This window comes from Diceros bicornis, chromosome 41 (assembly GCF_020826845.1).
Source record: "Diceros bicornis minor isolate mBicDic1 chromosome 41, mDicBic1.mat.cur, whole genome shotgun sequence".
In the NCBI taxonomy this organism is placed as follows: domain Eukaryota; kingdom Metazoa; phylum Chordata; class Mammalia; order Perissodactyla; family Rhinocerotidae; genus Diceros; species Diceros bicornis.
This window is the reverse complement of record NC_080780.1, coordinates 4110628-4136873: the sequence shown is the minus strand read 5'-3', so window position 1 is coordinate 4136873 and position 26246 is coordinate 4110628. Positions and strand designations below refer to the sequence as shown.

Below are 26246 nucleotides of genomic sequence, written 5' to 3'. Positions count from 1 at the left end.
GTGCCTCAATCTGCTCAGAATCTCATCATAGTTTGCGTGTCCAGCTGGGTGAGTACATCCATCTGTGCTCAGGGAGCAGGGCCCTCTGCTTTCTTTGCTTTAATATTACTATTATTTTTTCAAGACTTTTTTTTATTTCCGAAGACTTTTTTTAAATTACATTTTTTATTTTGAGATAATTTTCAGGCAGTTTTAAGAAATAATACAAAGAAAACCTGTGTACCCTTGACCTAGTCTCCTCCTGTGGAAACATGTTGAAAAACCATAGGAGAGTATCACAACCAGGATGTTGACATTGACATAGTCAAGATACAGAACATTCCATACCCACAAGGATCCCTCGTGTGGTCCTTTACAGCCACCCCCACTTCCCACCCATCCCCACCCCTCCTTCGCTTGGCAACCACTAATCTATTCTCCATTTCTATAAATTTTTCATTTCAAGAATGTCCTATAAATGGAATCATACAATGTGTAGAAATGGAATCATACAGTGTGTTGACTTTTGGGATTGGCTTCTTTCACTCAGTGTAGTCCTCTGGAGATCCATCCAGGTTGTTGCTATATCAGTATTCCATTCTGTTTCATTGCTGAGTACTGGTTTGTGGTTTGTGGTGTGGAGGGACCACCATTAGTTCAATTGTTCACTCTTATTTATTTATTTTTGTGAGGAAGATCAGCCCTGAGCTAACATCCATGCCAATCCTCCTCTTTTTGCTGAGGAAGACCAGCTCTGAGCTAACATCTGTGCCCATCTTCCTCCAACTTTATATGGGATGCCGCCACAGCACGGCTTGACAAGCGGTGCCTCCGTGCGTGCCCGGGATCCGAACCCGGGCCGCCAGCAGCGGAGCGCGCGCACTTAACCGCTACGCCACCGGGCTGGCCCAACTGTTCACTCTTGAAGGACATCTTTACTAATTGAGTCTCCAGTCTGTGAACATGTTATGTCTCTCCAGTTGTTTAGACCTTCTTTGATTTTTTTTCATTAGTGTTGTGTAGATTTCAGCATATAAGTCCTGTATATGTTTTGTTATATTTACACTCAAGTATTTCATTGTTTTGGAGTGATTGTAAATGGTATTGTGTTTTTAATTGTGGTATCCATGTGCTCATTCCTAGCACATAGAAATACAGTTGACTTTTATGTGTTTATGTTATATCCTGTGATCTTGGTAAATTCACTTATTAGTTCTAGGAGTTTTATTTTGTATCTTTCCTGGGATTGTCTATGTTGACAATCATGTCATCTAAAAATAGGGACAGTTTTATTTCTTCCTTTGCATTGACTTTGTGAAGAGCCCAGAGCAGTTTTCTCATAGGGTATCCCACAGTCTGGATTTGTCTGGTTCTTTTCTCGTTACCAGCTTCAGGATCACATAGGTGTAGGGTGGGGTAGCTCTGCTTGCCTCACGTCAAAAGCTGGAGTCTCTGTTGTCGCAGTTGTGGCCTGCCAAGTTTGAGTCCCCTGGTGAAGGCTCCCAGAGGTCGTCAATGTCGAGTATCTCTTCCCCTTTGTCCCTTTGAGACTGTGAGCCTCCTGCTTCCCAACCACCTGTCACTCAATGGTTCAGCATCCAAGTGTGGTCCTTGCCTGAATCAGTTATGCTGGGGGCATGAAATGGTGGACCTTAACTGTTTTTAAGCATTTTAGAAACAGGCATTATTTTGCAAATAATCGGATTGTTAATAACCAGTCCCTCTTACCTGGGTAGAGTAAGAGAGAATTTTATTTATTGTGTTTATTCCTTAAATGGTCTGTAAATTTGGCAAAACAGAAACGCTCTTTAGTTTGTTTTCCTCAAACCTCTAACTTCATAATGGCACTCTGGAGCGCTCTCTGGGAGTGTCCTATGTAACCTCAGTGGGAACGAGACTGTAGCTGTCATCACAGCCACACGCCAGATGCCTACCCAGGGCTCGCCTGCCCAGGGCTCACCTGCCCAGGTCAGCCAGCTGTTTGGGTGGCTCTGCTGACCTTCATGGAGGCCTCGGGGCCAGCAGGGCAGGAAGGCTGTCCTCTTCTGCTGGGGCACGGTGGAGATGCCAGAAGGTCAGCTGTTTGTGCCACCTCCTGGCCGGTAGGACATCTGTGCGTCCTTTCTGTCCCTGCCTTGGGTCTCCATTCTTGGCGCGTGGACCTGGAATCTGAGCAGCCGAGTCCCCGCTGTGCGCCAGAAAGTCCTTGGAGCTCCCCAGTGCTGAATGTCAGCATACTGCTTCTGCTGTCCCTGGGGAACGTCAGCCTCCGTGATTAAAAATCTGAGCATGCATCTCCAATGTCTGCATATTTAAGGATGCACTCGAGGTAGACTTGAAGAGTGAAGTAGGCATGGAAGTTGCGCACTTGCTTCTGCCTCCCAGCACTGTCCCTCGGGCTCCCACGGGGAGGTGGGCTCTGGGAGGAGTCTGGCCGGTTCTCCCATGCCCTGGTCCTTGGATGGGCTCCCGGAGGTAGTGCAAAGCCCCCTCCTGCCCCCTGTTCTTGGACATAAGCTCCGACCCTGTAAGGAGGCTTGGTCTGATGCCAGAGCTGGGTTTTCCTGCTGGGCATGCACAGGGGATCCCCCCATAGGGGACGCCTGAGTGGGCCCTGAGGGACGGAGGCCGGGCCCCTGAGCCAGCCCCAACACCTCTGCACAGCTCCCTCCCTGTCCTTCCCTGTGCGCAGACCTATTGAGTGGGGTTGGGGTGATTCCGTCCCAGTTTTTCCAGCGAGGAATCAGAGCCAGTTGAAATTTGCCAGCAGTCAAAGGCAGAGGTGGGCATCAACCCACCCTGGAATGAAAACCCGGTGCCCTTTCCTGCCCCTGGCAGGCTCTTTGAAGTCGGGGTTGATGGGCACTTCTGAGGAAGGTGGGGCACCGGAGTCTGGGAGCCAGTGCCTCGGGGTGAGGGTGTGGGACCCTTTCCGGGGGTAGCAAGTCAACCTGAAAGGAGGGGCGCAGCGGGGAGCTTTGCTTTTTGCCGTTGGCTAAAAAAAGAAAAGAAAAACAGTGCGAGCAGAGGAAGCATTCCTGGTGGGGATTACCTGGAGGCGGCCAGCCTCTTTGATCCTGGGTGACAGGGCTTGCCGCAGCTTGCTCCTAGCACGGCAGCAAATCCCCTTTCCCCTTTTATGTCAGGAGCCCACACAGGGCTCTGAAATTGGAAGCTCTTCTTCGGTCTTGCCTGCAGGAAGCATTGCTCTGGCTGCAGGCGAGGGCAGCTGAGGGTCTGGCCTGGCCCATCCATGGGGGTGGGGAGTGTCCAGGGTCTCTGGACTGACAGACCAACAGTCAGACAGACAGGCAGATGAGATGTCCTGCGGGCCTGTTCACTGCCCTCCTCCTACCCAACCTCCTGAAAATAGGGCATCCTTCCAGACTGTAGACTTTCTCCGGAAAATTCCATGATATATGCCTTTGAAGAGTGGATGTGGTCCCTTCCTGCATACTTCATGGCATTTTGGGTGGAAAAATTCTTTGTTGGAGGGTTTGCCCAGGAATTGGGTAGCATCCCTACCTCCTGCCGCTAGAAGCTAGTGGCCACCCCAGTCGTGGCTATGATTACAAGAAAAACGATTCCTTATACGTGTTTCCAAATGCCCCAGACACTTGCAGTTATCAGTGGGTGGAGAAATCAGTTAGTACCTGAGAAATGAACTAGGGTGAAAAAACACCAGAGAGTATTCTACAAGTTGTCACGGCATCTTTTGTAAAAACTTCCGGTTATTTATATATATGTGTGTTTTATCAGGTTGCTGTTTAAAATGTATTTGTTACCATATGTTGATGTCAAAAAGATTTGAAAAACGTGAAAACTGACAAGGACATTTTGGTCAATGTACATGGTGGATATTCTTTTCCTGTATTTGAAAGATCAAAAGACAGAAGACTTGGGAGAGGGAGAATGGAGGAATGGGTTAAAACATCACATGTTTGAGTGACAAGGTCCTTCTGTGCACTGGGCACAGGCAGAAGCCATAGTCGTGGGCGAGGTAGTGGTGGCCCTGCTTGTCGAGGGCCTTTCAGGCGTGGCGTGCCCGGCTTCTGTGCCTGTACACGGTTATGGAGAAGACCAGAGGGAGAAAAGTCAACCCGCCCTTGAATAAGATGCTTAAGAACTTCCGCAAACACACAGAGGCTGTGGTTGAGTATCGTCCAATTGTGGCCATTGTCAGGAATGTCGGAGCCTCTGGACCAGGGGTCCATCTGGGCTCTCCCTCCACCTCCCGCTCACTCTCCTGCTCTTGAGTAGCCTTCCTGGGGGGAGTCTGCTTGTGGACTCCCCCCAGGGACATAGAGCAGGTGACAGCGCCTCTGAACTGCAACCTGCCCCTGTCAAGGGGGGACAGCACCCTCCACGCTCCACGCTGAAACTCATGGGTGCCATTTGTGCCATGGGAGCCGAGCCCCGCCACCAGGCCACTTGTTGGGGGAGCCTTGCCATCTGAGTCTGAAGGCGGTGGCATTCATGCCAGGCCTGCAAGGAGCTGTGGGAGGGTCTGCCGGTGTCTGCACTGCATGCCCCCCTGGAAACCTCCTCCCATCCCCTCTGGTTTTGTCTGGGAAGTGGGCTGCAGCTTTGCTTCGCTCTGTGCTGGCAGCGTGACTTAGAGGTACTCCCATGGGCGAAGCAGCTTTGCCACAGCAGGGCCCGATTATTGGGTTACAAAAAAGAAAACTCAAACAACTGACAAAGAAAACAGTAGTTGCGCTCTCATGGGTTGCACAGAGCATCGTGTGGCCACCCCAGTGCTCCGGGATGGGCTGTGAGCAGGACACCTGCATCGGTGAAGGCGCAGAGCTGCTGGGCGGCCAGGAGAGGCACTGTCCGGGGTCGCGGCCCTCGGTGTCCAGGACGGGGAGCTAAGAACAACCTGGGGACCTCCTCAGGGTGTTAAATATTATTATTTAATGTTAATATATATTGTACAATATAATTATTTATATCAGGGTGTTAAATATTATTAATATTAATATATATTGTATAATATAATTTATTAATATTAATTTATTAAATAAAGAGGATTTTTAAAAATATCACATTTTGATTTAAAGTTTCTCCAGAATCTCCTGCAGTCGGTGGCATTTTGAGCAGAAGTCACACTCCCAAATACTTAGTGGGGTTTATTTTACACAAGAGGGTTCAGGAGGATCCAAACATATGCTTCACACACAGAATCCTGCCTGTTCGCCTCCCCCTTTGCATGTGTGCCTGTGTGTGTACACATGTGTACATGCCTGTGCCTGTGTGTACATACATGTGCACACACGTTGTTTATGTGTGTGTATACATGTCGATATGTGCACTCATGCGTGTGCCGTGCATATACACGTGTATGTATGTGTGGGTGTATATACACTTGCATTGTATGTGTGTTTGTGTATCTAGGTATACATGTGTCTGTATGCTCATATCACTGTTGATTCCTGAAATGGAGGCAGAGAGAGCCTTTTGTTGTTGTTGCTATTTTTTTGTTTCCCCAGCCAAATTGTTTCTCAGACTCACTCATGAGCTGAACTCCAGACTGCTTCCTGGCTCGGCAAGATTAACGTGAACGCATCTTTAAGCAGTCCTTTTATTTGTCAAATCCCTGTTATTTTGTTAGCATCTATGTTGCAGCCAAAATAGCCTCAGGGGAAAAATAATGAAAAAGACATGAATTAGGTGTGTCAGCAAAACGTGGTGGGGATGGGAGTGTATGCGAATAAATAAGCATGCTCCTCCTTTTCTACGTCTATCGAAATGTGCTCTTTTTAACCTATAGAGACACCACTCCAGCCCCTTGGAGTGGACTTGCAGAGAGGGAAAGGAACGCTCCTAGGCCCACCAGAAGGCAGGCCGTCGGTCCTTCTGGATGAGACACGTTGTTGAATCTCTGCATAACAGGGGCATACCATTTTGTGTTTTTTCCCTTACTATGCCTTAGCAGAAATCATTGTTTGTTGTTGCATCGTCTCTGCAATGTGAGGATTAGTAGTTATTTAATATTCCCATTTATGGATTTGCCTGCTCATTCTTTTATGTCTGTGGGATGCATCCCCTGTACTAGGTGCTGGGGACACCGTATCCGTCTGTCTGTCTATGTGACCTCATCCGGGTGGTGGACTTCATTTCCCTCCCACTGTTAATGAAGATGGCACGGTCACCCCTGCGTGCCTGGCACCTGTCTTGGGACACCTCCTTAACCGAGATTCACAGGTGCAGGGTAAGCAGGGCCAGGACCATGAACATTTTTGTAGTTCTCCATATATGCGGTCAAATCACTTTCCGAAGTGCTCTGCCCGTTAACGAACTGTCTCTCACAGGATGCCTCCCTGTAGTTTTGGACACTGACGTGGCCAAAGTCCCCCTGCTGCCCCTGGCGGCTCTGCAGGAGCCCCGTCCCTCCCTCCCTCACCCCCCAAGGCGGCCTCATCCAGCCCCACCCACGTGGGTCTTCAGGCTCCCATCACCTCTGCCATCTCCCTGGTACTGAAGTTAACACCGCAGCAAGACAGACCCACCCGTCCATCGCCGAGCCCTGCTGGCCTGCACCTCAGAATAGGCTCAGGGTGCAGTCACCTCTCCCCTGGCCCCTGCCACCACCTGGTGCCAGCCACCAGCCACCATCATCCCTTGCCGGGGCACATTGCGGTTGTAAGATATTAACTTGGCTCTCTGTCGTGCTTCTGCCACCTCTCCCTCCCCCCAGTCTTGTCACAGGGCAGCCAGAGGCAACCTTTTAAAACATTTCAAACCACATCGTGGCGGTCTTTTGCTCAAAACTTTCCGGCTGTTTCCATTTTTCTCTGAGTTACAAGCCAAGTCCTTACCTTGGCCACAAGGCTGGTCCCTGTTCCACTGCAGAGCCCCATTGTCCCCGCCCAGAGCATGGCCTGCAGTGGCTCATCCCCTCCCACGGCCCCAGTGTTCTTTACGCTTCTGCTCTGGTGTCCCCCTCTCAGTCTCGTATATAAAATAGCCAATCGCCCTCAATAGAGGAGTGCCCTGCCGCACGTCCCTGGCATGATTTTCTGTCCTTTCGACTTTGCTTTATTTCTCTCCGGAGCAGTTGGCACACTGCGTACACAGGCTCTGTGTCCTGGCTGGCTCCCTCACTGGAACGTGGGCTACGTGAAGACAGGTGCCTTGTCTTGTTGCTGCTCCATTGCTGGGGTCCAGCGGCTGTACACGGACATGTGGCCGGTGTCCTGCCAGGAACATGCACTCTGAGAGGGCCCTGAGCCCAGCCGAGCCCAGGAGAGGGGTGGCAGGGAGGTGGGCCACCACAGAGAGGTGCCTCCTTCAGGAACCAGGCGTTTGAGGGGCTGTTACTGGAGCCTGGAGCTCGGCTGGTTCCTGGTGTTCACACTGTGGCCTAGGAAGCTGAGCCCTGGCCGGCCCCTTTGTGTAGTGAGTTCACAATCCCAGGCTGTCTGAGACGGTCTCAGTCACCCCAGAACCAAGCTCTTCTTCTTTTGGGGTGCCATGATGCCTCGAGAGTGGGGAAAGACTGGTTGGGAATGATCGGAATTTAGATCTGTTTTGTTCTGTAACTTTCCTAATTTATCCTGGGTATTTCCATGTCCACGAATACGGATCTGAGTACTATTCTCATGACTGCAGAATCCTATAAATTGCTCTGTTTGAGTGCCGTACAGTCATCGGAGCCAAGCCAAGCCAAGTTAAAACTGCGTCCAGTTTCTCCCACTGTGCACACTGCTGTGAAGAACATCCTTCCCTCGAAATCTTCATCTGCTTGTGTGCTTTCTGCCCTAGAACTCGTTCCTTGACGTGGAGTTGAACGTGACGACATGGGGTCTTGTTTGCATGCGTCTCGCCCGCTGAGAGGCTGCTTGTGTGTCTGTGCCCCTGCTCACGGCCCCGGCGGTCCTGCTTTGGGAGGGGGTCCCTGTGGTCTGGCTGCCGCCGGCTTGTTCTGCGTTTTTAACTTTGCAAAGGGCAGTGCAGAGTGCCAGGCTTGGCCCAGGCACCAAGACTTCCTGGGGGCACTGCGGGCCGAGAGCCCCGGGTGGCGTCCTTGTTCCCACTTTCTGCGCTCGTTCACCGTTCATTCAGGAAACAGGGACCGGCTTCTTACAGGCAGGGGCGAGGGGGCGAGGCTGCGAGCTCAGGGAGCACCTGTAGGCACTTGATGGGCTCTGAGCTGCGGGGACCAGTGGACCTCACCCACATCAGCCTTGAGAGGGCTCTGCAGGGGAGACCTGTGTTGGCATTTGGGGGTGAAGTGCTTTCGAATGGAAGGCAGGAGGAGAGAGGGGAGACCAAGGCACGGGCTGGGCACCCTGCCAGGAGGAGCCAGACGCAGTGACTGCACCATGGGGAGGGAAGAGGGACGGTGGGTTCTTACTGAAGGGGGTCAGTGAGGGGTTTGCGTGTGGCCGTCAGGAGCGTCATTCATTCTTCACTCAGCCCATCCTTAGCGCTGTTCTAGGCATGGGGAACCCTGTGTGAGCCAGAGGGACAAGGTCCTGCCCTCTTGGAGGGGACTTTCAGGGCAGGGGACACATGGTAAACCCTACAGAATGACCCCGGGATACAATGTTAGGTAGCGATAAGGACCCTGAAGGAAAACAAGGCAGCATAAGGAGAAGCGAGTATGAGCAGAGGTGGGTGGGCTAGTTTCAGTAAGGCCTCTGAGGGGGCGACGTTTTAGCAGAACTTTGAAAGAAAGGAGGAGTAAACCGCATGAGTGAGTTACAAGTGGAAGGAACAGCGCGTGCAAGTGTCCCGAGGCAGCAGCCAGCCCAGCACATTGGAGAAGAGCAGGAGGTAGACAGGTCCGATGGGGGCAGGGCCTGGCTCAGGTGTCTGTGGGTCCAGGATCAGAAGTTTAGGTTTTTTTTTATTAAGGGCATAATTGCAAAAGCTAGGGAGAGGTCTGTGCTTGAGCGTTGCCGCCTCCTGATTCCTGTTTAAGATGGTGCCTGTGGACACAGAGGGCTGGTCAGCTTGCTGGTGTGTGGACCGGGGTGGGGGCAATGGAGACTAGGGGTCGGGTCTTTTTGGGGATTTGTTTTCAGGGCTTGCTGATGGGTTGGCTGTATGCTACTTTTGGAGAGAGGGGGAGCATGTTTGGGGAGAGGGAGGGGGAGCACGTTTGGGGAGAAAATCTGGAGTTCTGACTTGGAGGCCTGAGGTTAATGATGCCTCGGGGCAGGCAGATGGAGGTGTGGAGCAGGTGATCCCGATACAGGACTCTGCAGGTCAGGAAGAAGGGCTGAAGGGAACGGGGAGGCTGTCAGCCGATGGAGGGGGTGGACTGGAGGCGACAGCTCGGGGATGTGTGCACAGAGGAGAGTCCAGGACACCTAGAGGTGCCGAGGGGCAAGGACCCTCCAAAGGAGGACCAGCAAGATAAGACACGCCCAGGACATGGGGTCGTGGAAGCCAGGCGAGGACAGTGGGCAGGCACGGGGCAGTCGGGTACAGCTGGGAACTGGACTGGATGGGGAGCAGAGTCAGCTCTTGGGTCTGACGAGCTGCCCTTCGTTGGGACTGGTGGGCAGTTTCAGCAGACGGGGGTGAAACATCCGGTTGTCATGGGTCCTGGAGTGAATGGGCGGTGGGTAGTGGCCGTAACTACAGCCCACCCTTGAGGAAGTTTCCTAGAAGGGGAGCAGGAAATGGGCTGGCGATGGGAAGGGCGGTGGGGGCCCAGGAGTGCTGTTTTTAAAGATGGGGGTGTCTTGCAGCCTGTTGTATCTGCTGGGGAAGTTAGCGTAGGATGAAGCTCAGTGAGGGGAGAGAAAGAGCCAGGGTCACTGTGGGGGCCAAGGCGGGGTTGGCCTGTGCACCTAGGGTTACTGGACCCTGGCACCTGCGGGCTGGGTTGCCTGCAGCGGGTCGAGGCGATCTTCTGCCTTTGGTTTGTTGTGAGCATTGAGCTCCTCACACAGGAGGAGTGCATGGAGCAGCTATGCACCCATGGGTGCTGACTCTGGAGGGTGGTGGGCAGCAGTGCCCACTTAGGGAGGTTTCCCGGAGGCCACAGTGAGTGCTCCTCGTGGGCAGTGACCTTGGCTGGTGTCCCTTACGTTCACCTTCCCAACCTCATGCACAGCAGGGGCACAGTGTGGACCTGGCCAGCTGATTGAACAATGGGTGGTCCCTGTGACCCTGTGCTCGTAGCAGAGGAGACCGGAGAGCTGGGAGAGCAGCTCCCTTACCCATACTTATGGGTGTCTGCACCCCTCCCCTGGCCACACGATTTCAGCTAGAGCATGCTGCCCATCTAAGATCTGAATCCCCAGTCCTCCATCGAACACTGATGACCTCTGAAGGTCCCGGCCCCAAACAGCCCCCTTATTGCCTTGACCAACCTGCTGCTTTCTCCCTAATCCCCCCCCAGCTATGGTCCGCCCAACCCCGTGGAGCTGGCCTCCATTCTTCCCGCTGCCATGGCCACCAGGGTCTTGGTGGAAGCACTCATGTCCTCTCTGCTGGTCTGTTTCACAGGAGGTCTGCAGCCTCCCATCTGCCACCCTCAGCCTGCTGCACCCCTTTGTCTATAAGCCTCTGACCCCCCATGTTCACCAGGGTCAAGTCTAACGCTGAGCCTGGCCCCCAATGCCTTCCCTCTTTCATCTCCGGGGCTGCCTTCCCATTCAGCTTCTGTCTTCTCTCTGTCCCCCCGACGCAGAGACTATGGGGAGTGAATGATTGGGCGCTGTGAATCATTGTCAGTCAGCTAATCAGAAATCAAAGGGCAGCAGATAACGAGGCCTCAAGTTCCAAGGCCCAGCCCAGGTGTGACCCCGGGGTGTGGCCTCCAGTGACTGTTGCCTGAAAACCTGGCGTCCATCTTTATTGACTTATAGTCATTCGTTCTGTCAGGTATGTGTGTCCAGCACAGCCTGTGTCCCAGGGGGACGCACAGTGAGAGGAAGCCTGGCCCACGTGTGGTTTACAATACAAGTTGTGGCACCGGGTACAGGGACGCACCCAGAGAGTGTCGCTTCTCTGTCCTGCAGGATAGTGACGCTGCAATTTCAGACATGGCATGAGAAGCCCCAGTGCTGAGGTAGGCCTGGCACTGGAATAACTAAAAGAAATCATAAAGGAAGATTAAGAGGATTGTCCATACTGTGCCTCAAATATACTTTTTAAACTTATAAACTTCAACTTTTTTTTTTAAAGCTCAAACCCAGAATGTATATGGCCTCTTTACTCTTCTTTTTTTTTTCTGGTGAGGAAGATTTGCTCTGAGCTAACATCTGTGCCAATCTTCCTCTTGTTTTTTTTTTTTTTTTCTTGAGGAAGATCAGCTCTGAGCTAACATCTGTGCCAATCCTCCTCTATTTTGCATGTGGGTCACTGCCACAGCATGGCTTGACCCGTGGTGTAGGTCTGCACCCGGGATCCGAACTCATGAATCTGGCCCGCTGAAGCGGAGCGCCCCAGACTTAACCACTACGCCACCAGGCCGGCCCCTGGCCTCTTTACTTTTAGTGCTTTTTAAAAATCTTTCTTCATGTAGGTGTTTCAGATAATCCCAGGGGAATGTAAATAAAACAATTCACACTGATTTCTACATGGTCTTTCCTCCTAGACTTTATATCTTTGCCTACAGATTTTCTACTCTCCCAACTGAACTGATTAAAGACTCCTCTTTGACCTTTATTATTTTTTTATTGAAGTACAATTGACATATAACATTATATTAGTTTCAGGCATACAACATAATGATTCGAATATATATTGTGAAACGTTCACCACAATAGGTCTAGTTAACATCCATCACCATCCATCATCATCCATCCATCCATTCTAGTTGGAATTGTTTCAGGTTAGTTTGCTAGATTTAGTTGTGAGACTTTATTTTTGTTTGCAAGGTCTAACAGGTCCATGCTTGGTGGCATTAAATTAAATGATTTCATTAAAATGCTTTGGTGGCACTTTTGTAAATGGATTGCTTCTAGATCATTAAAAACCAAGCCAAAAATTCACTGAACTGTGACTACTTAGATTTTAGATTAATTGTGTACTAGATTTGTAAGTTGAGTGACAAAAGCACATGGACAAAAGTTATGGCATTTAAGAATTTCTTTATACATCTTAAATGTAAAAATGAGAAAGTGTTGGTTGGTTTTAAATTCTGGTAACTCCATGATGAAAAGAAATTTATAAGTGTTATGACTCTAATAAGGTATTCATTTGATGATTAAAAAAACTTGAACTTTTATGGAGGCTGGCCCGGTGGCGTAGTGGTTAAGTGTGCACGTTCTGCTGTGGCGTCCTGGGGTTCGCAGGCCCGGATCCTGGGCGTGCACCAATGCACCGCTTGTCAAGCTATGCTGTGGCGGCGTCCCATATAAAGTAGAGGAAGATGGGCACAGATGTTAGCCCAGGGCCAAGGCCAGTCTTCCTCAGCAAAAAGAGGAGGATTGGAAGATGTTAGCTCAGGGCTGATCTTCCTCACAAAACAAAAACAAAAACAAACAAACAAACAACTGTAACTTTTAAAAATTGTAAGTTATAGAAGCTTTATTAACATTAAGTTTTTAAAATTATAAACCTCTCGGAAAGTCTGAGAACTGACACAGAATTGGTCGGCAGCACCGCCTGGCCCATCCTGGGCTGTCTGGGGAGAGGCTGATTCTAGGCTGGTGCTCACAGGGCTGGGAGCCAGCAGGAGTGACATGGAGCAGCTGTCCCGAGTGAGGCGAGTCCTGGGGGCTCAGTCCAGCTCAGAAAGGCAGCGCCTCGGGTGCACTAGGGAACCGGATGGGCACGCTGGGCAGCCGCCTGGCTCTGCCTCCCTGATGGGTGGCTTGGATGAGATGCTGAAAATCTAAGCCTTAGCGCCTTGGCCGTGAAATTGGAACCAAAGCACCTGCTTGCAGGTTTATTCTGAGGGCTCGGAGGCTGTGTGTGTGCACCTGCCTAGTGCACCCTGGGCACTCAGCCGTATTGACGCTAAATCAACAAGTGGGCAGAGAATGGCACAAACCAGCATGGCGTCCTCTTTGCCATCCTGCGTCTTCTGGCCCCTGCTGCTCTGTGCCTAGTGGACCTGGCAGTGTCTCGGGCAGTCGGCAATTGCAGCCTGCACTCTCCGTCTGGAAAGGCTTGGGGTCCTGGAGTGTGATGCCCGGCCACCTCTGCTCAGCTTCCCTGCATCCTCGTGTCCCTTCCCTCTCTTGACCGCGTTGCCAGGCGGGTGGTCCTCGGGGAGATAGAGGCAAGGGGTTCTGGCCATGTGTGTGGCCCACGGCTCTGCCTGTCGTGTGGGATGCTCTGTTCCTGTTCTCTGGGTGTGGATGGAGACTTTTTTTTTTTTCTGAATTGCAGCCGGCAGTGTTGTTTACTGGAAACCTACTTTTCACGTGCTGGAAACTTCCCGGCCCGGATGTGGGTGAAGTAGGGTTACTTCAAGGCAAGAGCATTGCACTCAGGTGGGTACAGGAGTCCTGCTCTGTGGGAAGGATGGCCGCCTCCTGCTGAAATTCACATCAGAGGATTCAGTTATTAGCTCTCTTTGAGAGCAGACTTGGATGGGGTCAGGTGCATTCACAGCTTCCTTGTGGTCTCACCAAATTTGAGGGTGACCAGTACCAGGGTGAGGGGATTGCCCCAAAGGCCCAGCCCTCTGCCCAGCTTCCCCAGAGCAGGAGGGGGCCCAGTCCTGCCTGCCTCACGCCCCCCGGGAATAAAAATACTGACTCACAGAGGCAATAATAAACAGAAACTTTGTCTTGTTAAAAAAAACTTCAGGAATAAGTAGATAATACTTGTTAAAATTGATGAAAACAGCCCTACTTCCTCAGAAACTGTAATGCTATCTTTCCATTGTCTATGAACGGCCCCCCCACTTTAGTTCCCCAAACTCTTCTGGCTGTGTTGGGACCCCTCTTAGCAAGGGAAGGAGTATTTTGTGGGCGTCATACCAAAGCCCCTCCGTGCATGTTGTGAGGAGTGAACCTCACAAGAACTGCTGTTGGTTGTTGTTGGTTATTGTTGGTTGGTTGTTGATTGTTGTTGGTTATTGTTGGTTGGTTGTTGATTGTTGTTGGTTATTGTGGGTTGTTGATTGGTTGTTGGTTGGTTGTTGAGGTCGGTAGTGATTTTGTCACCCCCATTAGCAGATGAAGAAATGGTGGCCCAGAGTGATGACTGGTGAGTCTGCAGATACAGTGAATACCAGAGGGGGTCCAGGGTGCCCCTTGGTGCTGTCTCCTCTGCAGGCTGCCTGGCCCCCTCAGCCCAGCCTGCGGGAGGATCTGCAGCCCATGAGCGAGAGAGGGCATGTGCTCTGTCCTTACATTTCATCCCTCAGGGCTCCTGAACCTAGCCCATGTGGAGATTTTGAAGAAATACTGGTGTCTAGGGTCCAGCGAAGATTGTGGGCTGGGAACTGTTTGTTTCCAGGTGGGAACACAGTGCTGTGCTGGGTGCTGACGGGCAGAGTCCTTACCCAGAGTTCCAGATGTGGTCCAGTGTTACTGTGTTTGGTCAAAGCCGGGGAATATTGGGGCATTTTTTGGTCCAGAGGAGAACTGGGAGGAATGAAAGGACTGAGGTTAATTCAAGAGTTGAGGAGACGAGGCTTCCTGACTCATAGGTGCTCTGTCAGCTTCTCCATCGTCCCTCACCCTCCCTGTGGGAGCTGGCACCTGGGCAGACCAGGGGAGGCTGTGTCAGGGCTTTGTGAACACTGTGCTCTAGCACAAGGACAGGTGGGCATGGTCCCTCTGTCCCCACAACCCACCTGGGGAAACGGCACGGGTTTGGGGCCACCTGTGGGAGGCTGGCTCTGCCATGGCATGGAGGGAGCATTGTGAGCAGGTTAAACTTCCCTGAACCTCAGCTTGTCTCCAACAAAGGTGGATAACGCCTCCTGGGAACCAGGATTTCTAGAGGGAGTGGAGGACGCCTGGCCCACTGCCGGCATTTCGAGACCCATCATCGGTCTGGATAACATTCCATTTTCCTCTGTGTTAGATAAAACTCACTCTGAAATATTTCAATTTGATATCATCGGGAAAGAGTTTAAAAGGCCAGATGAGTACCAACAGCTGCGTCTGTTTTCTTCGGCACTTGGAAGGAAGTGAACATTACCCCTTCCACTTTTGGTGTTCCAGTGCTGAGAGCAGCAGAACACGTCCTACAATTGTGGGTCTCGCGGTTTTGCTTTATAAGCTAACTCTGCGGGTTTCTTTGTGCTTGGAGTTAAGTGATGGTGCAGAGACGCTTGGTGGGGAGTGGAGGCTATGCCCTGGGCATCTTCAACCCTCGTCTCCTCTCAGTACTAAACAAAGGGCCATCCACTGGTTTCCCATTGGCTCGTGTTCCGAGGTTAACTAGGGTGGGCTGGGGCAGCTGCTGGCTGGTCCGCCCTGCCCGGTCCCGGGACACTGTCAGGAGCAGGCGGAGGTCTGAGAGGACATGAGGACTGGAGGGCTAGGGCTCTGGGAAGCTCAGCTCTGTGAGAGACAAACATTCGTGGAGGAGGAGGGCCTTCCAGGCTCACAGTGCCCTTCTCCTGGGTCATCCCAGCGAGCGGGAGAACACTCAATTTCCATTTACTAGTCTGATATTTCTTGTTTCAATCCCCACCCGTTCCTGCAGATAGTGTTCCCCACGGGAGGTGACACTGTGAGTGCTTGGGTGGGGGTCTGTCCTTACCCTGACAAAGAGCGTGCTCTGTGCTTGCCAGGGCGGAGGCAGGAGCATGGTATGTAAGAGGCAGCGAATGGGGTTTGCTTTTTCCTTTTTTGAGATTTGAGGCCTTGGTGTCCCCTCGGGCAGGAGCCCCCACACCTGGGGCCAGGAGTCTGTGGTTTGCAGGGGTCTCCCCAGTCCCTGCCTGCCCTTCCTCCCTGCCCTCCTCCTCACTCGCTGCCCCCCTGCCTCCTACCCAGCGGCAGGTGAAGGAGCTAAGATGTCCTCCTACCTGCCCCCTGGGAGGCAGCCCTGTTTCCACCCGGCCCCTTCCTCCTCCCTCTGGGGATGGCAAGGAGGCGAGGAGGAAAGTGGCCGGGGCAGGGGACGTGACTGCCTGGGGGGCAGCTCTTTTTTCTCACCGTTGTTTTTTGCTCTGCCCCGTGAGTTCTTGAATGAAACAGCTGCCGTTTTAAAGCAGGGAAGGGGAAAAAGCACATATGGGAGGTTGCTTTTGAGAGAAAGCACTTTTTCTATACTTTTCCAATGAAGGCAGGGGGAAGGAAATGCATGAAAGGGGAGAGTGGAGGGGGAAATGAGGACAAATGACCATTTTTTTAGCATCGGCAAAAAACGTTATTACGCTAAGGATGTCGGAAGTCGCCACCTTGTTCCTGAAGAGAAGCCACGAGATGTGCCTGTAAAAGAAGCACACTTGACAGACAGAAGGGTCTGAGGTGTGTGTCAGACCCCACACACATGGTGCACCCACCCCACGGAGGAGGGGGCTGCTCTTGTGGCCTCAGGCAAGACTCTGGTTGTGGGGAGGGGGCTGTGAGCTCAGAAAGAGAGTCACCTTGAACTCTGTAGCCAGTTAAGACATTCTGGTTAGATTGGCTGGACTAAATGACCTCCCTTGAGGCCAGGGGACCCTTGAGGCCAGGGGACTCATGCATTCTTCATAGGCTTCTTGAGCATCTACTGTGACTTTTGTGACAAATGGAGGGATGTGAAGGACAAAGCCTAGAGTTGGAACACTGCCTTACAGTCTTGGGTCCTGAAGGAGGAGGTCGTACATCAGCTTTGAGCATCTTCGCGGGTCAGGCACTAAACACCTTTAATCCTTAAGATGACCCTGCTAGGTGGGCTCCTTGTCCCCAGGGATGTCCCTGGGTTAAGTGATGTGCCTACGCTCCCTGAGGGGACTGCAAGCCAGTTCACAGGCTCTCCAATATTCCGGGCCCCCCACTCATCCCAGACCCCCTGGGGCCTTGGTTTCCCCTTGTGTCCACTGCCCCATCTCCCCCTCCTGGCATCATCCAGGGACAGGTGAGAAGATGCTCATGGACAGACTCTATTGCTGTCAGTGACATGGACACACGGGGCTTCCTCAGTGTTGAGAAGCGGTACTGAAATGTGGCTAGTGCCCCGTTGTGCCCACTGCAACCTGCCCCCCCCAACCCCAGCCCCCGCTGGCGGCTGGCTGAGCAGGGAAAGGAGGAGGAGGAAGGTCTAGAGAGCGAGGATTTGCCCAAGGTCTGTGCTGGAGCAAGGCCCAGGTGCGAGACCAGCCCCTGGAGACAGTTCCTGGGCTGTTTGCATGGAGATGGCATCCTTGCCTCTGGACAAGGAGAGAAGGCCAGGCTCGGAGATTTCTGCAGAAGAGAGCTGACAACAGCTCGCTGGTGTCAGAAACTCCTTAAACTGAAGGGTCTTTTTCCTTATCAGAGGCAAAGCACCTTTAAAAGTGCTTTAGCCTGCTCCTGGAAACTCCATCACTCAGGGTCGTGGGGCCATGGACGAGTGTGACTGGCTTGTGGCGGATCTTATGTGTGATGGGGTGGAGGGGTGAAGATAGGAGGCATTTGCTGGAAGAGTTTAGTGACTCCACTGTAGACGCCAGGGCTGGGAGCGAGGACGGATCTAGCCAGCGGAGGGGCCTTCTGAGCTCAGCTCCCAGGGACCACGGATTTTGGAGCCGTGTCCCTCATTCAGGTCTGGTGCTCCCTGGTCAGGATCAGATTCAGGTTGTGCCTCTCTGCAGGAGCACCCAGCAGTAGAGCCGTGCTCTCATTGTGGATGTGTCCCATCAAAGGCCAGGGTCACTCTGACCCCTGATTAAGGTGGCATGGCCAGCTACTGTAGACTTAGTCTTTTCTCTTATATAATAAATAAGGGACGGTACTTTGTGACTATGATCTTCTCCAAAGAGTGATGGGGACAGAATGGTAGATTGTGGCTCTCCTCTGCAAGTTCCCATGACAAGTGGGGGCTGAAACCTTTTCCATTTCTTACATCCCGGCCCCCCCAGTCCCAGTTACCTGTCTGACCCCATGTCCTGCTCCTCTGCTCCCTGACCCTCCAGGTGGGGAGGCACCTGGAGACCACGTGGGCATCTGCTCCTCATGGGACCCCCAGTGTGTTCACTTGCTTCTATCAGTAGGACTCCTGGACTCATGGATTCCTACTTTATTCAATGAGTTATAATCCAATATCATCACTATTTAACTCGACGTTCAAGTTGTCTCTTCAGGCAGGCTCCAGTGTCTTTGTGACGCAGCTCGGTCATTCTGTGAGCATTCTCTTACCTTCTAGGGAAAAAAAAAAAGAGATATTGCAGGCTTATTTTGTACTATCGCTGACTCTCATTTGATATCAGCCATGTCTCCGAGCAGCTCTGGTTTCTTTTACTGGGACAACGTATTTTAAAACCAAGACCTGGGTGCTGGCTCTGAGTACTGCTGTTGGGGCGGCTGCTTCAGGCCTTCACTGTGGACAGAGCTGGGCGTGTATTCTGTATGCCTGTGTATGTTATGTGTGTGTGCATATGTGTGTGCTTGCAGATTTACATCTATTTTCATTTCTGCCTGTATCTGTGTCTCTACACTGGAGCCAAGGGTTACACCAGCATCTCAGATTCCAGTCTTACAGCACAGCGCTTACCATCATTTTCTCCCTTTCTGTGTTAGTAAACCCTTCTCCCACTGTAAGAGGTCCGCCACCGTTTTTATTACCGTAGATGCCTCCCAGATCAGTCCTCCTGTAGCAACCGATCTCCATCTCCTCTCCTCCTCTCCGCAGACCCTCCTCATGTTGAGCAGCTTTTCTAGGGTCTCACCTAGTGTTCTGCTTCGACTCCTGCCTACACTGCAGACTGTCCCCCGGGGCTGCCACGATATGTTCATGTGGCTCCTTTCTTCTCACTGCTAAAGGTTGCCTGCCACCTTGGGGTCAAACCTTGGCTTGCTGTGAGGGCCCCTCCTCATCACTACTTCCCAGGACCGTGCTCACCACCCCTACACTCACTCTTAGGGTGCAGCCTCCGCCTGCCTGCCATCCACGTCCCTAACACACGCTGGGCTTCAGTTCACCAAAACACCGTGCGTTATGCTTTGGTCCCTGGCTCTTTTCCTGTCTCGGAAATGTCTGCCTCTCCTCCGAGTCTCAGCCCACCTGTCACCTTCCTTCCTTGATGCTGCCACCAGTGGACTCAGTGCCCCCTCGTGACGCCATGTGCAGTTATTCCGCCACGAGGGGTAAAGGTGAGTAATTCCTCACCTACCTCCTGCAGTGCCAGGCACACACTGCTCATCAATGTTTCTGGATGGATGGGAGAGCGTGTGAGCGAGTGGACGTGTGGGGAGCAGCCTCCAGTGTCAGACGAGAGCCCTGGGTTTGTGAGCGGGCCCTGCCCTTCCTCAGGAACTGTAGCCCGTGTTAGAGTCGGCCTCACCACGGGGCTCGTCCCCCCAGTTCAGTCTGGGTTTCCCGCTCCAGGTTGGTGATGCAGCCCTGAGGCCCAGTGCTGGAGCTGCCCTCGCAGTCTGGCCCTGGCACCCCTGGAGCCTGTCCTCTGCAGGAAGAACCTCACTTTGTTCCTGGGGACTCAGTGCAGCCAGAAGCCAGAGGTAGGCGGTCAGGCTAGCGAGAAGCAGGTGGGACTGTCGCTTTACCAGAGGCAGGCCAGGCTGGCAGCGCAGTTGCAGGGTGAGTCCTGTGAGGCTGAGCCTCTTTGTACCTGGAAGAGTTGGGTTCGCACGTGTCTTGGCTTCTGGGTTCCCCCAGGGTCCCCAGACTGAGCTGCCCCCAAACCCTCATGCTTCAGCTTGCTTCCTAGGGGGTCAGAGGGGAATCTGAGACAGGCTGTGAATGACTGGCATTGACCGCATAGAAATAGAGCAAAGCAGATATTTTTCATTCCTGCCCCAGCATTTATTGCCCCTGCTCTGTTTCATGTGTGGAAAATCCCAGACGAAGGTTAGGACCTGCAGATTGGAGGCATGAGACAGATGACCACAGTACAGAGTTGGGCCCCGCGGATGAGGTCGGCTGGAGTGTGGGATGATTAACCAGTCAGAGAGGTCAGGCAGGAGGCGGATCTTCGGCTGAGCCCAGAAAGGCAGCAGTTTTCAGTCAGAGAGGAGAATGGGAAAACGCCAAGACGCCTGAGTGAGGCCCCAGCAATCCCCAGGGCTCAGAGCAGGAGGAGCCTGGGGTGTAAGCAGGTCTTGTGGGGGGGGAGTGGTATGCTGGGGGGAGGGGCTGAGGAGGTGGCCAGCTGGCAAAGTGGGGAGTCACGGCAGGGTTCCCAGTTTTGCGTTGGGGGAAGTTCACTTGGACAGCAGTGTGTGGACTTCGGCCGAGAGACTATGTCCTGATTGCTGATTCTCACCTCGAATTGTGACAACCCTGTTTGTTGTCATCCTCTGTGAGTCGTATCATGTGCATGTGATTTATTGCTAGTAATAAAGCTCGGGAATTTTCTGAATGATGTACCTTTTAATTAAGTAACAGGAGATTCAGGGTGTCCCTGTGGAAACAACCGTTTGTCTTGCAATCTGGCAGGCATGGGCATGGGAGTGCCTGTGCTCATGACAGTCATTTCGAGAGACTCCATAGAGTGCGGAGCCCGGTCCTCGAGTTCAAGGAGCTTTATCATGTTGGGGGTTACCTGTTGTTGGCTAAGATTTGGATTCGTTCTGCTGGTTCCATGGGTAAGGCTGGTGGTAGATCTGGCTGACTTCTGGAAAAAGTGTTTGTACCAGGTGCCCCCAGACAGCAGAATAGTGTGCTTCTAGCTCAGCTTGTAGACATTACTCTGCGCTCTGTCTCATGTTAGGTGTTGGGGAATCAGAAATAATGTGATACCGATGTGCTCTCAGGGATCCTGCTGCCATGGGAGGGGAGGGAGGTCTGCAGAAATAGGACTGAGAGATGTTTGCAAAAACTCAAGTTTGAATATGCTATAGAAAAAGTGCATAATGATGAAGGAATCTAGAAAATGAATGAATGAATGAATATAATGAAAGATGAATAATGATCTAATTTGAGGGATGGGGGGAAACAAGAATGAATGAGTGCCTTCCAGTGAGGAGTCAGAACCCACAATGGCGTGTTCCTGGTTTTTTTGTGTTTGAAAGTTGAAGACTTGCTTTGCTGTTCCATTTGCAGAAACGGAAAGGTGGATATTTGGTGCCAGAATCTAAGAGGTTAATGTAGGCCCTTGAATCGACTGGAATTTGCACATGTGTTAACCATAAAGGCCCTGGTCTAGGCCACCCAGACTGCTCTCCAAAGCTAAGACATTTGGAGTTGCAAGCAGAGTTGAAGATCTGAAGTCAGAGTGTTAGACCAACACAGGTCTGAGCTGTGGGTGCATCACAGGTCACTAGAGCTGCGCCTGGCTGGGCGGGAGGCAGGTCAGGTCACTAGAGGCCTTGCTGCTTCGGGTACTCAGTGAGGCCAGAAGGCTCCCTAGCACCATCTGCTCCAGTGCAGGGGTCTCCTTTAATGCACCCCACAGAAGGGGGAGGTGGCCCCAGCCAAATATGATCAAGGCAGCCTTCCCTTCTTCCCAGGAATTAGAATGCCAGAGCTTCTCCTGGTGGAAAGCTAAGATCCCCTGCTCCATGATGGCAGCCCAGGACAACTCCATCCTGCCCGGGTCTAATAGGCCTTGGAAAAGACCTGTCCTGTCTGTGGATCATGCCCACCCTCCCCTCCGGGCTGTCCTTCAGGCTAAGTGAGCCTTCCACTTTCCAGGTGTCTGTCTGGCTTGCTCTTCATGTGATACCTTGCCCCCACCATCACAGTCCCCTTCACCTCCCGCACTCTAGGTTTTCAATTTCCTTCTGAAATGGCAGAGCTAGAGAGGAAAAGTAGATGTGATTTTCAGGGAGCTGAATGGCACTGGGGATGGTGAGGATGGGGAGGGAGCCGAGGGGCCCAGCCCCCAGGTGTGGAGAGCCCCCAAACATCTGCTTTGAGCTCCTCGAACCCTCACCTGGTCCTCCTCCCTCTCTACCAAGGCAGTTCGTTGTTTTTCTTAAAGAAGCAAATTGGAAAGAAAGCCTTTCTGCATTAGGGGGTTCCTTCTTTCTACTCCAAACCCCCTGTTTGCTAGCAGTGTAGATTACCAGTGATACTGACGGTTATGGATACAGGTTTACTGGACAATGCGCAAGATTTTAAAATCCCGAAAGCCAGAGAGCCTATGGGTTTTGATTTTAAGCCCCTCGTCTGCGTTCTTGGAGAGGTCTGAAATCCTAGCAAAGCTGCACCCAGCCAAAGGCGTTGGTAATCCAGTCAGTCGGATGGCGGGGAAGGTTTGCCCCACCCTGCCCTGGGAGGCGTTTCTTCACCGCTTTCCCTGAGTTTGGCTGAGAAGCCTTTTGCCTCCTCTCTGGAGCTGCGGGCTGGGGCGGGGGAGGGAGGGCTAATTCGTGTCAGATGGAGGGGCGCCAGGGGACCGTGCGCTCGCTCGCCTGGCTTTTGTTCCTTGCATCTGACTTCTGACGGCAGAGTGGACTTGGAGGTGGTGGCCGCGTCCTTTCGGGCCTCCCAGGGTCGAGCTTTTCCTGGGACTCCCAGACGCAGAGGCCCAGAGGCATCCCTGCCCGGCACCGCTGCCGAGGAGGGGGTCAGCGCTTGCCGCAGCTGTCCTCTCCTGGCTGGGCCGGGCTGTCTGCAGGCTCCTGGGGCGGCCATGCGGCTGCGCGCCCTGACCTCGGGGCCGCCTGGAGGGTGCGCGCGCGGGGCCCGGGCTCGCCGGCACCGGCGTCAGGTGAGCGGGCGTTCGGATCCCGGCCGCTGGGATCCCAGGAGTTGGGGCGCAGGGAGCCGGGGCGCGGGGCACTTGTGGGCCGGCGCGCGCGTGTAACTGTGTGCGCGCGTACCCTTGTCTGGGTGCGGGTGTGCAACTGTACGTGTGCCCGTGCACCGTCTGCGTGTGCACGTGCGAGTTTACTCGTGCTCTTGTCTGTGCGCGTGTCCGTGTATGCTCATACGTCCGTGAGTGCGCGTGTCCTTGTCGGTGCGCGCGTGTGCATATGTCCGTGTGTGCGTGTGCACCTTTGTGTGTGCGTGCAGGAGAGGGCGAGAGAAGGAAAGCCGGGCTTTGCTTGGTGGGAGGCGGGCACCCTGGTGAGCCCACATGGAGTGGGAGCCAGTTCAGGCTTCATTTTCTACCAACTGTCTCTTGAATCTCTTGAACGTGCTTCCTTGGACACGTCTCCTGGAATGGAAGTAGGACATTGGGCATTACGGAGCCTCGCTGCGCCTGCAAAGGAAAAGGGCGCTTAGCTCCGTGCTGACGTCCGGTTGCGCTGCATGTCGCAATAGCCCAGATTCACCAGGGCCGCGTTACAATCCGTGGTCCATGGGATCGTCCTCCACAGTATTTGAATTAACCGGAACAGAATCGGGAGGCGGCTCCCGCTAGGGTCAGCCTTCTTTCTTTGAGTCTAAAAATCAGGCATTCATTGCATTCGTTTTCCTGGAAACTTCCATAAGGTTCCGAGGAGTGAGGAGTCGTCAGGATGTCCGCTACTTTCCATCATTTTGAGTTGTGCTGCATTCCTTTTTTCAGTTTAACAGGCGAGCACTGTTGCTGGGAAGCTTGGGGACAATGTGTGGTGTGAGGAGGATGTCCCTACGCCCTGGGTCCTGTGGCTGCCGGTGGGTGGAAACGTCCAGAGCAGGATATCTGCAGAAGTTTGGGATCCGCTTTGTCCATGGGGGACGTTTTGTGACCGTTTAACTTGAGTCAGGTTGATTTGGGGTTTTGCTCAGCGTGTGCCTCCCTAGCATGCTCCCAAAGGCTTCTCAGATACCAAAATGCAGGCCTAAGTCCTCTTTCCTGAGAGGAAAACATAGCTTGGGCAGTGCCGGTTTCCCCTTTGTGTGGGCAACTGTGTTGCTATTGCAGCATTAGCAGGGAGAACCCAGCAGAGCCGTCTGCATTTCTGCAGAGCACAGCAGTGGGTTCCCCTTCTGCACCGTTGTGGAGCGCTTCCTTGCTCAATTTTGCAGAGATTTTTCTTTCTAAAAGAGACCTCACCATCAAGACCAGCACTAATTACCGTGTACCCCTCAGGGAGTCCTTGTGGAAGGGCAGCCTTGCTCCCTAGCCTTCCCACTGTCTGCTCCTAACAATTAAATGCAATTTAGATTCCTGAACTGAGCCTGCTAAATGCTCCAGTATTGTGGGCTCCCCTCCCCCGAGCACTCACCGGCCCCACCTCTTTGGCAGAAGGGAAAGCACAGTATCAGGTGAAAACAAAGGCCGTCTAATCCCGTCTAGGCTCATTTCACAATGGAGATGTTATGTACAGATGAAGCGTGAGCAGATGTTATTACACGATCTGAAATGAATTCCTCGGGGATCCAGCCACTGAAATGGCTCCAGCCTCCCAGCAGCACCTCTGCTGTTTCCTTCCTGTAGTCTTCTGGCTGTGGCCCTGCCGGCAAGAAACTGCAGGAACACAGTGCCTCTTTCTCTCTGGTTGGAATAAAGGTATTTGTAAGGAATAGAAGGTCACAGTGTCCCCCACTGGCCCACAGACTACGGCCAATTCATTCGGTCAACAAATATTAATTGCGGGTCCACGGTGAACGGTCTGCCAGGCGCTGTGCAGGGCCTCAGAGGGCAAACGGGTGGGAGTCCTGCCTCTAGGAAATTGCAGTCGAGCACAGGAGTGAAGACGTACAAACAGATAACTGAAATATCGGGGGAAAAACTGTGTGCCAGTGAGGCGATTATGATAGAGGGCTGTGTTTGTCACATGCTTGAATGCCTGCTCCTGTCTGAGCATGAGCCTGGGGTGGAGACCGGTGTGAGCCCATATCCCTTATCTGTTGGCTGCGTGGTCTTGCATCCCACCATCCCTGTTTGTAGCACAGTGATGGTCGTGGTTACGGCACAGAAGGGCCTTGCTGATGTTGTGAACTTCGTGATAGCAGCACCATCGTCCCTCTTTTGCGGGCACTGAATTCAGGACCCCTGCTATCAAAAAGTAGGCAATCTCTTGAAAAAACCAGAAACAGACGTATGAACAAGCACATAGGAACAGTACCTTACATCTATGTCAGATAGATCCTTATAGTATCATCCATTGTATGGTGGTGGCTCTCAGTCCCAGCTGCAGATTAGAATCGCTGGGGGAGCTTTGAGAAAATTCATATTCTGACCCCACCTTCAGATAGTCTGTTTTAATTGGTCTGAGATGGAGCTTAGGCAGTTTCTAAAAACTGCCCCAGTGATTTGCATAGACTGCCAGTGTTCACAGCTGGTGCCTGGTACAGCATTCGGTCATGTACAGCAGCTCTGCTAATGGGCAGCAGAGGGAGGCTGTCCTTTCCCTTGGAGAGAGGCTGTGACTTGCCGGGGTCACAGAGCGTGTACTGCAGGTGCCAAAACCGATGAGGACGCTTTCCCTCGTTTGGTTGGCATGCCGAGATCAACCAAAAGACCAGGAGACAGGGGATTAAGTGACAAGACTGCAGTAGGACTGTTGAGGAATTGGAAGTGGTCTGGAAAGACTTGGGGGAGGGTGGGACTAGAAGTGGTCACGTTAGGAAACTCTAAGTTGCCAGCGTTCCAGACAGCTTGAATCACATGGGAAAGAGGTGGTTGGCCAAAGCATGCTTTCAAGTTGGAATGGCATGTTGGAATCAGCCTCTGCCAGTTCCAGTCCATTGGTAGTGGCTCATGGAGTTCTTGGTTGAGAAGACTTGTAAGGCCAGCTGGGGATGATAGCTATGGTAGATTAGTTATGTCTGCCATAGGTCAAGGAGTAAGGGTTGTGGTCTGCGTACTGAGTATTTGCACTTCCTGTGATCCATCTCAGGGGAGCGTGTGCTTTGTTGAAAATTAGGATTCAAGGGGTTTGTTCAACACCTCATATTTGTTAGTTAGAATCCCAAGAGTACACTTTGGTTGAAACTCAGTTTAGTATTTTTACAATGAAGACATATTTTCAAAATATAGTAGAGAACTTGTCAAATTGTACACTTATATGTGCAACCTTCAAAGTTGTTTTGGCAATTCTGAGTGGTTTGCATTTAAATATGAATTTTAGAATCAGTTTGCCAATTAAAAAATCCATGCTGGGATTTTGATTGAGATTGTGTTGAATCTGTAGATTATGTGGGAAGAATTGCATCTTAATTATATCGAGTCTTCTGATCTATGGACATGGTATATATCTCCATCTGTTGATATCTTCTTTAATTTCTTTCTGCAGTGTTTTGTAGCTTTTAGTTTATAGGTCTTTCAGACCTTTTGTCAGATTTATCCCTAAGTATTTAATGCTTTAGATGCTACTGTATATGGTAATGTTTTCTGAATTCCAATTTCTGAATGTTTATTGCTAGTA

The 26246-nt window shown here is 52.2% G+C and overlaps 1 protein-coding gene across 4 annotated transcripts in view; it reads left to right on the top strand.

Annotated features, from left to right (window-relative positions):
* TNS3 (tensin 3) overlaps positions 1-26246 on the top strand; it is a 252434-nt gene that overhangs the window by 13157 nt on the left and 213031 nt on the right. For 2 of the 4 annotated variants that reach the window (XM_058534772.1, XM_058534770.1), the window contains exon 1: positions 22367-22654. The exons of the other annotated variants lie outside the window; for them this stretch is intronic. In XM_058534772.1, the coding sequence (XP_058390755.1) occupies positions 22577-22654 (78 nt within the window). In that variant the 5' untranslated portion in view covers positions 22367-22576. Of the gene's footprint in view, positions 1-22366; positions 22655-26246 lie in introns of those variants that run through there. 4 annotated transcript variants of the gene reach the window in all.